This window comes from Lolium rigidum, chromosome 6 (genome assembly GCF_022539505.1).
Source record: "Lolium rigidum isolate FL_2022 chromosome 6, APGP_CSIRO_Lrig_0.1, whole genome shotgun sequence".
Taxonomy (NCBI): Eukaryota; Viridiplantae; Streptophyta; class Magnoliopsida; order Poales; family Poaceae; genus Lolium; species Lolium rigidum.
Genome location: NC_061513.1, coordinates 146,857,111 through 146,869,360, shown reverse-complemented (window position 1 = coordinate 146,869,360; position 12,250 = coordinate 146,857,111). Strand labels below are relative to the sequence as shown.

The following is a 12,250-nucleotide window of genomic DNA, read 5'->3' as shown; positions in this document are numbered from 1 at the left end:
TGTGGTGGGAATTTTCCGCTTCGCGTCACCACACGTTCCTGTCCAGGTGGATCGGGCCCACAGAAGAACATTCTGGAACCAGCAGACTTCGAGTCCAGCCCATGAAACTTCGGCCCACGGGCCAGAGTCGGTCCGCAATGCTAATAGCCCAGCCCACACATCCCCTCCCCTGATTCACCAAATCCCTCCGCCGACGAACCCATTCTTCCCAAATCGCCACCGCCACCGCCATGATGCCGTCGCCGGCAGGTACCGCGCCGTCCTCCTCCTCCACCTCCTCCTCCGCGGCCGCGCCGAACCAGCAGGGCGGTGTTCCGAAGGAGCGGCGGATGGAGTCGCTCGGGTGGCTGACGGAGTCGACGGTGATGCCGAAGAAGCACAAGGCCATCGAGGGCGTCGGCGCGGCGTCCATACTCGACCTCAAGGCCCAGCTCTACCGCACCCAGGAGGAGGCCCGCAACTCCGCCCCCGCTGATCCCGCCTCCGGCGAGTTCCGCCGCGCCAAGAAACGCGCCGGCCCTGCGGACCCCCTCGGGGCCAAGAACTCCGGCGTTGACGCTCGTGCCCACAAGTACGTCCACGGTTATTGTCCTTATCGTATCTACCTCTGCGTGGGCTAAGCTTGGCCATTTGATGTTAGCTTTGAGAAGAATTGCTGAATCAACCCCCCTATGGTTTGCCCTTATAAGGTAGTAGTATTATATCCCCAACATGGATCGTCTGTAGTAAGAGCGTGAATTAAGTAGCTGTAGTTCTTTATCTGTGAAGGATTTCTTGATGCTGGATTTTCAAGTTTGAACACTGCTTTTGGGAGATTAGGTTGTCATGTCATTAGGGCAGTGCAAACTATAAAACTATGAAAGCAGTGCACAAAGGTAGAGTCAGCTGTTGTCTCTTCTGCTCTTCCTTGCCAATCTAGAGATAGCACTAGATGCAACTAATATAATGGACTACTTAATGCTTGAACGATTTCAAAAAATGTGGGTTTTAGGTTAATGGGCTATTTGTGTGTTTTTATGGTGAGATGTGGTCTATGGGTATTGCTTAGCGCAGCAACTGCAGTATACACATAAATGATTAAACTTGTAAATTATGCGTGCAATAGACAAGTTAAGATATCCACACTCGCATGAATCAATCTTGCTGGGAAATTGTGTATAATGAAATTCCAATTCTTGCAACCAGGTGACACATAGTTCACTATCACAGAGTTTTTAATTCGTGCAAGAATTAAGCATGTATGGACACCCATTGTATAGTTTTTTTCACTATTCTCTCCGCTTGACATGAAGGGGTACAAGAGATAGCAGCTGACTGTATCTTTGACATGCCCTTACCAATTTTTGGTTATGTGACTTGTGTTAGGAGAGTAATTGCCTGTATAGGCATTAGGTATCTGTTGCTCTAATAGGAGGACTGAATCATAACTGACTGAGCTTAATCTCTGTTTACGGATGCATGTGCCTTGTTAGGTGCTTCGCCGAACCTAGTTTGTGTTGCCCTTGGGCTATCCAAGGTAGCAAGCTAGGATTTCTTCAGGATAATTATAGATACTGGTTCATACTCATAGTTTTGTTGAAGGATATTCACATTTTCTATTTTTAGCATGCAAAATTCCTGAATGAATGAAGGCACTTTCAAGTGGTTGTATAGCTAGTAATTAAAGGAGTAAACTGTTACATGTGCTGTTACATTGTGCGGTTTGTCCGGAGTAATACAATTTGCCTTTTTCTAGCGCATATACAAATTAACAGTGAATATAATTGAGTTGGAGATGTCTGCTAACCGTTATTTGACTTTTGCTGTTTTTCAATGCTGAATATCTGACATCCTTGCCACACTTGCTCTTGTACTAATTTTTTTTCTGCATTTCATGTAGCATTTCTAAGGATACTGATTTCACACTATCAATTTGTCGTTTTTTCTCGGTGTATCATTTGATGTTCGTACTTTTTTCATTTCACACTTTTGTGCATGCCCTTGGTGTGAACTGATGTATTTAATGTTTGCTTTTCAAACAGAGATAAGCTGGAGCTGAAAGCTGTGAAAGATGGGTCTGTATGTTATTCTGCCCTAGAAAAGAAGGCAGAGTTGTATGAGAAATTAGCCAGAGGCGAGCTGCCTGATGAAGAAGACCAGGAGAAATATTGTGTTGATTTCTTCCAGAAAAGTTTTCACCAAGTCAGTGAGCGCCGGCAGCCAGAGACCCCTACTGCCTCTGAGCATGCAGAACCAGAAAATGAGAGTACCGATTCAATGCCAAATGCCAAGCCAATGGGCCTTGGACGAACTGGTACAACAATTGACCAAGATGAGCACAGACGCTTTGTCAGGTACTGTTTTCTTCTGATAGTTGCTGCATTGAACTGAACTTCAGTGTCACTTCTTGAGAAATCACAGCAAAAGTGTTGGTCTAGGACATGTAGATAACAAAATTGGAACTTGTGTCCTAACACTTGTAATTATTTGATGCTTCCATAAACACTCAGCATGAATAGTACATATTTACAAAATCAAACTGGTGTTTCTAACTTGCAGTTAGGCTCCCAATTCATACCTTTTAGTTCTAGCGCATTGTGCATGATCAATTTTTAGCATGCCATGACAACAGAGTCATGCCCTTAAACAGAGCAGGTTGTTAATTATTAGTCTCTGTGCGAGTAATACCATATGCAAATCTGTACAAGCTGTGTTTAGCTGTTTCATGTGTAGAGTAGCAGTAGTTATAGTTTATAAGGCACCAAAACTTTCTTGTGGACTTGTAGTATGAGGAGCATTGCACCTTGAGTGTTAGGTGGGATACAAAATTATATACTACGTGAATTACTGACATTTTCCTGTTCTTTCATTTGTCACATCTTTCCTATCCAAGTAAACACTAAGTAATTCTTTTGTCCTTTACAATAAATATATAGCAAAGACCTGCAGTCCTTTGGTACATGTATTCTTCACTGATCCGCTGACCTAATTAAAATTTGTCTTAGTATACTTTACACGCAGTAGCCAGTAGTACAATCATAGCCAGTGAAGCACTTATGAGTTATGACGCTGTGAGTCGTATAAACTTCCGGAGCATCTCAACCTGTAATACTTGTGGAATGTGTTAGTTTCAAGCCTTTTATGGTGAGACACGGATATATGATACATCAGGAGATGTGCAGAAGTTGAGGCCATAGAGTGAATCCAGCTAATGGTAGCCATATGATAAAGAGATGCGACATGGGTAGGAAACTGGAAAGATTTCCAACAGTTAACATTACTCCGGCCTCTAGGAATTGTTTTGAGTGGAAATGATTGCAAAGGTAGTATATCCAAATTTAAACTGTCGCTTTGTACGACAGTATAAAATGTCATGATGAAGGATTCATCCTTGATTTCTTGTACTCACTGACATAGACAACAAAATGTTATCACTACCAGGTGCTATTGAATTTCATCCCCCCACCCCCCGAGAATAATATTTTTTAGGTCTTTGACTAACTTGCACCATGGCATGTCTGCAGGGAGGTTCACGAGGAAGTAAGTGAGGCTAGACATAAGGTTTCAACGATGAAATCCCGGCGACAAGAGCAGGATTTGGCTCGTAGAGAGAAACTCAAGCAAGCTTACCTCAAGAAACGCCTGGAGAAGTTGATTGCTGAAAAGCAGGCATCTTCAGCCAGTGATGACCAACCAGCTAGCTAGTCAAGATTGTGTATGTCACTTGTGTCCAGGTAGCAGTTGTAGTTTGTGCGATCATGATGGATGCAACTGACCATGGGAACTTTCTTTTGCATGTGATGCCCTTGATCCAGCCAAACCAAATACAGAAAGTGGTCTCGGAATGTACAGTGGCTTCGTTCACAATATTGTTGTACAAAGCTAACCAAATATAGACCAATTTGAATTTTGACAGTGACACATTTTGATCCTCCACTTGTTTGCTGGGCCTTTGACAGATTCCTGCAATCTTTTTTTCTATCATGGCTCTCTTTAGATGCTTCCCGTCGCCGCTAAGCATATCACCGCCATCTCCATTTCTGTGAGATGTGTAGCTCAAAAGTTGGCGAATCTTATGCGCCCAACTCTAACTAGAGTATGATCCACCAGTTCTACCTTAACATGGTACCGGAGGAGAAAGAAGCAGGTTCCCTGTTCCACTCACTGGATGGGAGAGATACGATGATGGAATAAAGACCGAAGATAAAAAAAAGCTCCGCCGTGCTTTCTCTGATTCTTTTCAACTTCAAAGAAACTATTCTTGCCCAAGCTAAACTGCATATCATCTGACGTTCCGTGCCGGCGAGAAGACAACACTGCGCGGCCCGCAAATTCACGGTGGAGGATCCATGGCTAAGCCGGTGCCGAGCAAGAAAGCCGGCGACGCAGCATCGGCGGCGATGGTGCCAGTGTCGAATCCGTTCGACTTCCATGTGTATGGCCCCCGCAAGCTCTCGTTCACGAGCTGGAAAGATCTTCTTAGCTCAAGCTGGTCAGTAGTTCAGTACGCCGTATACGTTTGTTTCACATGAATGAGTGTTGCATTGCCCATTTGCATCCAGCTTCGCTTCCGATAATTACAGGAATTTCGTTTTGTTGCGATACTGGATGCAGGAAGAATCCCAACTACCGGCGGATGGTGATCGCGTGCTTCATCCAGGGAGCGTACATGCTGGAGCTGGACCGGCAGGAGAAGCGCGACGCGCGCACCGGCCTCGCGTCGCAGTGGTGGCGTCCCTTCAAGTACAGGCTCGTCCAGGCGCTCGTCGACGAGCGCGACGGCTCCATCTACGGCGCCGTCCTCGAGTGGGACCGCCAGGCCGCGCTCTCGGACTACATCCCGTTCCGCCCCACCCGCGCGCCGGCCGCCGTGGTGGCGCTGCGCGGCACGCTGCTCAAGGCGCCCACGTTCCGCCGCGACGTCGTGGACGACCTCCGGTTCCTCACCTGGGACAGCCTCAAGGGCTCCGTCCGCTTCGCCGGCGCGCTGGCGGCGCTGCGGGACGCCGCGCGCAGGTTCGGCGTGGGCAACGTGTGCGTGGGAGGGCACTCGCTGGGCGCCGGGTTCGCGCTGCAGGTGGGCAAGGCGCTGGCCAAGGAGGGCGTCTTCGTGGAGTGCCACGTCTTCAACCCGCCGTCCGTGTCGCTCGCCATGAGCCTCAAGGGCTTCGCCGAGACCGCCGGCGAGCTGTGGGGCCGCGTACGCGCCTGGATCCCTTACATGGGCACGCAGGTGGCCGACGCGGGCGGCAACAGTGAGAGCGAGGCGAAGGCGTCGCTGGCGCGCGCGGGGATGGCGAAGTGGCTGCCGCACCTGTACATCAACACCAACGACTACATCTGCTGCTACTACAGCGACGCGGCGAGCGGGACGGCGACCGTCGCTGTCGGCAGCGGGGGCGGGAGCGGCACCACCATGGCCGGAGTGGCGAGGATGCTGGTTGTTTCCAAGGGGCCGAGCAAGTTCCTCGCCGCGCACGGGCTGGAGCAGTGGTGGGCTGACGACGTCGAGCTGCAGGTGGCGCTCAACCACAGCAAGCTCGTAGACCGCCAGCTCAGGTCGCTCTACGCCCAGTCGCCGGCCGCATCAGGCGCCGGAAGTTAGGCTTCTGTGACAGCAGTGTACTCGTGTTATTTGATCTTGTCGAAGGCTGGGTAATTATGCCATGCAAATCGACCGTTTCATATAGCACAGAAAAGTTCATCCGTTCTCAACTTTGCAACTGAGTTTAATTCGAGGGACACTTATATTTCCACTTGGTCAACCCGACCAATCCATCACGGTCGTTATCGAAAATTCGAGGCTAAAACTGAAATAAGTACTAGGTTTCTCTCAAACCATTGTCGAAACGAGTTGAATATTTACCAAAAATCTCTCTATGCTATGTATGGTTTACTGTTTTCTTTCAAAAACATTCTGTGCAGTTTGAGTTTGAAACGCAAATGCAGCTAAACAAGCAGATTTCTCGCAAACTATCTGTCAAAATGAGCTGAAATTTTACAGTGCTCACTGAACTATGGGTGAATTAATATATTCATTGCAATTTTTCAGAACGATCTGAATTTCGAAAAAAAAAATCAATGTTGAAACTAAACAAATCGGTTTCTGACAAACCATTTTGACAAACTGAGTGAGGTGAATATTTACCTGAATGCGCACTTAAGTATATCTGATTTAATGGATGCATTTAAACGAATAAATCATGATTGTACTGTATGTAACAACATGTTTATATAATAATCCATCCAAAACCGGGAGAAGTTAATTTCATATTAATGTCTTCTTTTGCACGGGCTTCTCGTGGAAAGCTATGTTATATCCGTGAGATTAGGGTGGGGTGTCCTACTCTACATGAAGAACTATGTGGGGGTCAACATACTATCCTTTTTTTTGTCAACTGGGCTACTCTCTACAACAACTTCTTGACGGAAGTACAAAGTCTCGAACAAAGCAATTACATGAAGACATGGAAAGTAGGGAAACATTTGGTAGAAAACCCGCTGCATCATCTCAACATCAAGATCACACTACGGGGCAAAACCATACCCCTACACTACGGAGTTTCAAAAGATCAGAAGAAACCACCATAGGTTTACATGATCACAACAGAATCACAAGAAAGTGTGACAAAAGGAGCTCTCCATCTTCAGCATAACACAACCCAACATCCACACATTATACTATCCATCTGTAATCATCAAAATTCCAGTCCTAGCATCAACAAGATTATCAGCATCCCCAACATGGTGAGAGGTCAACTTTGAAGCCTTGTGCATGAGTTGATAAGATCCTTGTCAGATCATGGTCGTCAGTAGGTTTGTACATACATACTCAGTAATGAAGAGAGGAGCACATAGTAAAGGTTTTCACAACATAAGATCTTATATATTGTCATCTTCTAGAAAGTTATTTTGTTCATGATAGTCCAAATGGCCTAGCAACCAACTACCATAAGAGGCATATGAAAACCGTTTACCACAAGGGAAATAAGCATATAACCATGAAAAGCATTGCCACAACAAACCATGACAAAACAAAGTGTTGAACATAAATCCTAGAGCTCCGAGATAACTTTAGCACAACAACACCAAAAGAAAAGATGTCTGGTAGTTTCTATTTGATTACAGAAAGACCATAAGGGAGATCCCAACCACTTCCTTTTTCTCAAATTGTCTCTTGTAAGAATAGCATTCTAAAAAAGCTACCACATACTTCCTAATTGTTTTATTTTCAATGGACTTTTAGCTTCCCAAATCCATTTGTTATGAGAACCATCGATGCACCGTGTTCCCGAAACTAGTACATGGATTTAGTAGAGAACAGACTAGTCATAGTGAACTTCCATAACACACATCAGGAATGACAAAGTATCTAGGAATTACTCATCGTAGGGCACGTTTGTTTGGGCTGTGGTTGGCTAGCTGTGCAGCGAAAGTTGCTGCTAAGGAAAAGCTGATGCGCAAGGAAAACTGCCGTTTCGAATTTCACTGTTTGGCAACTTAGCTGGTTGTATGGCTGTGAACAGATGAATTGTCTGAAATTACCCATAATTTCAAGAACATTATTTTTGGTTACTATATGAAATATATACCAATTTACTTAATTTTCGGCCACAAATCAGTTCATGAAAAAATCATATACTTGGTTAGGACAGTCAGTTTTACACCGCTCCTTGTTTGTGTATATATCGATCAAATCATCTAACCGATTAGGAAGAAGCCTTCTTTAAAAGGGAATATTAAAATCTACACCAACCGCATACTCAAAAGTTTTTTTTTGATACTAACAATTATCAAACAACACACTTCCTCCATACCGGTGTATACGTCTTACGCGTATCCCTAGCTAGGTCATAAATTTGAAAAATATAATATAAACTGGACATCATAAAAAATTTACCATTAAAATATAACATCTAAAGTTTCTAATGTTATATGTTTTGCAATACATACCTTGTATTACGTTGGTCAAATTGATAATCTAGGAAGACGTGCAAGACCTATACACTGAGATAAAGGTAGTAGGATATATATCTATCTCAAATAGGGATCCCATTAAGTAAGCCATGCGTCCTTCCAAACTCTTGCAAACTTAACATTGTTAAAAATAGTTTCTCTTCCCCAAAAATAGACATATTCACTTTCAACAGAGCCTGTAATATGGTAAGTTAGTCATTCTTGATTTCACATTCTCGACCATTTTATTTCTCATATACTTAGTACAAACAATTTGCTTCCATGGACAAGTTTGAGTCTCTAACTTCCATCACCACTTACTCAATAAACTAAACAGTTTGCTTCCTTAAATCTTTACACCAATACCCCCTTTGGATTTATATCTACAAATCCTAGTCCACTTGACTACATAGTATTTTTCTTTAACCCAACAAATAAAAAGGCTCTTATGTGTTTATCCATTTTTTCCACAAAATTCTTGTTCAACAATAACATAGACATATAAAATCATGGGAGACCATACAAACTAGAGTCCAATAGGGTTAAGGCACCATATGATGCTGAAAAAAGTGACTAACAACTGTTGAAGATGATATTTAAGGATCGATTTAGCAGGTACGATAAAATAAGAGAAAGGGAAGATGCTACCTCGACATCTATTTGTCCGCGGTAAGGGTAATGTGCCTCCCCAATTCTAGCATCCAAATATTTTAGCATCTTAGTATAAATAAAGCCGAGTCAATATTTTTCAAAGAATCAAAAGTAATTTTTTTTTATCATTATCACCTCCAATAGTAGAACATTCATTTTTCAGATATTTCACTTACAAATGACACCACATTTCAAATATATATAATAAGAGTTTCAAATTAAGAGGGTTTTTAGGTTCATGAATGATATAACATTGTATATAAACATATTGTAGGATTTATACTCATTTGTAAATCAGATCATGATCAAGCTATCCTAGTGAAAAGGATTCTATTGAGCTCACCATATAATAGGAAATTTGCCTACCATTTTAAACAAAAAAAAAGGGGTTCAAAGGATCAAACCTAACCCCTTTGGAAGTTCTAAAAGAAGTTCCAATTTTATTAGTGATCATAACATTAACATACCCACTAAATATAATCTAGTGAATCCATGAAAACCAACTCTCGTTAAAACCTCCAACTCGATGACAACCTAGCAGAAAATTCAAATTGACTTAATCATATGCCTTCTCCAAAAAAATTAGAATATCACCCAATTTTATTTCAGTGAACTCATGAATGATTTCATGACTGTGATGTTTCTAGTTTTGATAAAGAAAAGCATTCTAATGAATGCTAAATAATGTTGAAGTGTAAGGTTCTGGTCTCAAAATCAATGTTTTGTAATCGGTTTGTAAATTCACCTCAAAAGGAAAATAGGTCCAAATTACTAATTCTTATTAGCATCATATATTGTAGGAAGAAGAGTACTAACCCCATAATTGAGAAATTGAACATCAGAAGTTCCAACATATATAAAAGCTAAAAGGATATTTCATAATCTCGACAATCTCCCAACAATGTTGATAAAATTCTATGAGAATATTGACGAGACCAGGGGCATGATTAATATATAGGAAAGGCCATTTTCACTTCTTCGGCACTAGTATGATCTTCATTGTCATCAACATTCAAATTTTTAACACAGTTTCACATAGAATGGGAAATGTGGAACAAGTTGTGAGCAGGGCAAAAGAGCTCTTTATAGTATCCAATAGCATGTTCTAAAATGTTTTTTTTGTTTCCTCAACAACTTTGCCATTATTATCAAATGAATATGTGGTATTTTTTGTTTCATTAGAAATTCTATGAAAATAAGAAGTATTTTGAACCCTCGGAAGTAACCAAGGTGCATGTGACTTTTGATACCAATAACTCTCTTCATCCACATTTGCATTATACCATTGAACTTGATTTCAGTTTTTCACACAAAAGCATCATGACACAAATAGGCAATTTTCTTCACTTGCTCTAAGGATTCAAATTCTAACTTTAGGTCATTTTACCTTTTTAATGGTCAATTTTTTTTAATCCCAACCTTTAGAATATATTTTTAAATCTTGTAGGTTTTATGTTGAACACATCAATATGATCACAGGTTTGGACCATATTCTAGCAACAATCGGAAGAAAAACCACATTTTTCAATCCAAAAGAGTCAACCTTAAACTAAACACGGTTGAAGATCCATGTTGACAAGTTTTTAAAAGAAATCTCTAACTTTACCCATTCCTTATTGTGTATGGTACTCAATCTAGTTTTGTATACGACCCCTATAATATGTTTATTTTGTACCTTTCAAAGAAACTTTCTAGTTTTGAACAATATGCCGCATTCATCAACATTACACAAAATGGGTTTGTTGTGAAGTTCCATGCATTGGAAAGAAATTTAGCACACTAGAGGTAATGCCTTAGGAAGCAACTTTAGACTAGATACATTCATATCTAAATAAAGTGGAATCAACTAGTTTGGATTGACGGGAGTACGATTTATTAGGACTTGGTAAGAAATTTAAACCATTTTAATCCATAGGAACTAAAAGGTTATCCGTAGTTATTTACTATGTATCAGGGAAATTTTCACACATTTTGAAGCAAAATTCTTTCCACTTATTAGAATAACGAGGCAAATTTCAACATTTGGATAGTGTATGGACCTGTCTAGCTGTGAAAGATAGAAGTTAGGAGTGGTAATGCAAAAATACTAGTATAATAGACCTCCTCCACTCCAAAATAATTAACTTAATTTTATGTAGATACATATGTATATAGATCTGTTTTAGTACGATGTATGTAGATAAAGAGTCAACTACCCCCTCTACTAGTAAGCTTGCACGTGCCATGCACGTCTCGGCTAATATGAACCTAATGTAATAGAAAAAAATAGAACAATGAATGTTCTTTTGAGATAAATACATAATGGTCTACTTTAACAATCGAAAGGATGTCATCAAAATTATGAGCTCTGGCGTGGCAGCGTAGCCGGTGAGAGAGATCAAGAGAACAAAGAATTATGAGCTCCGGAGTAGCATGGATCTTTGTTGTAATTAATGTAAGCGCATATTAATGTTCTTTTCACACAACACCAACTTGTAAAAGGTATTAATGTAAGCGCATATCACAGACCGGGCAGACTGATCTTAATTAGTTTCAGCTCGGGCATGTGGTCAGTATGCATGCATATACATATTTATTTGTGGGCATGCACCCTGTGAAGCACCAATGATAAATCATGATGCCAACTGCTAAACTATAGAGTGCTACTCTGAAACAAGTAGCTATATGAGCACATGCAAGGCTGCGTGGTGGTGCTTTCTACCAAATCGCCTATGATAAAACAACATAATTTGCAACGTGGAATATCTAAAAGCCATGTACTTAGGGACGTGCAGGGGACTGATACTACGATACTCCATGACTCCAAGCAGATACATAAATTCTGCTACGCCATACTGGCACAACATGTTAAAAGAAACTCCGGAAAAGAGGACTTGTGTATTTATTCCGAAAGAACAATAATACCTCAATATTTTTCAGTAGTCTTGAAATCGTGCAAAACAGAATTCGTAATCTACGAATATAGATACACAGTTAATGGAGAATAATAGACTCAACTTTTACATGACAATATGAACAAAAAGGATCTCTTTGAGCTATAAATGATCAGCTTCAGTAACATAAGTACATCCTAGTTCAGAGACTGTTGTTGGCTTGATGGTAAATTTACCTGAACCATTTCTTCATATGTGAACCGCTACTTATTGCTAGGAACAAGAGTATTAGAAAACTTATTGCTTCCTGTTACTTAAGTCCTCTCCTAGAACAACCAAAAGAGCAAAGGAGATAATATTAGTATTTATGCTCCAAACACAATCAAGATATAACAAGCAGGTTCATCGCCTGAATGAACCGTAACCTTGGGTTAACAAAATGGTAGTAATCATAAACACTACCCTTTCTGCAGATTCATTCTCCTAACTTAGTGTGATAAAAAATTCACTCCCAAACAAAATAGGAAAGACAGAAAACAGAAGAATGTAAGGTGTTACTAACTTCAGTATTTACAACAATATGAAACCATTTGAGAAATGTAAAATCTCTCTAGGTGTCGTTAACTTCAAAATAGATGTAAAAAGACACAAAGAACACAACTATCATATCCTGCAATGGAGAATAAGCCCAATATAGGAAGTGGAAGATGGCACAACAATATATTCTTCTTCCTATGACCTGTGTAATGCAATCTGTATTATATTAAATCAGGTATGCAAATCTTGTCTAA

The 12,250-nt window shown here is 41.1% G+C and overlaps 2 protein-coding genes across 2 annotated transcripts; both read left to right on the top strand.

Annotated features, from left to right (window-relative positions):
- The first annotated feature begins 204 nt into the window (after positions 1-204).
- LOC124664175 (uncharacterized protein At4g18257-like) lies at positions 205-3,911 on the top strand. The gene is made up of 3 exons (XM_047201752.1): positions 205-571; positions 2,022-2,333; positions 3,504-3,911. The coding sequence occupies exons 1-3, from the start codon at positions 231-233 to the stop codon at positions 3,682-3,684; spliced, it is 834 nt and encodes a 277-aa protein (XP_047057708.1). The 5' UTR covers positions 205-230; the 3' UTR covers positions 3,685-3,911.
- A 324-nt stretch (positions 3,912-4,235) lies between these two features.
- On the top strand, positions 4,236-5,584 carry LOC124663399 (GDSL esterase/lipase At4g10955-like). Its single transcript, XM_047201105.1, has 2 exons — positions 4,236-4,471; positions 4,594-5,584. Exons 1-2 carry the CDS (start codon positions 4,329-4,331, stop codon positions 5,582-5,584), a joined length of 1,134 nt encoding a protein of 377 aa, XP_047057061.1. The 5' UTR covers positions 4,236-4,328.
- The last annotated feature ends 6,666 nt before the right edge of the window (positions 5,585-12,250 follow it).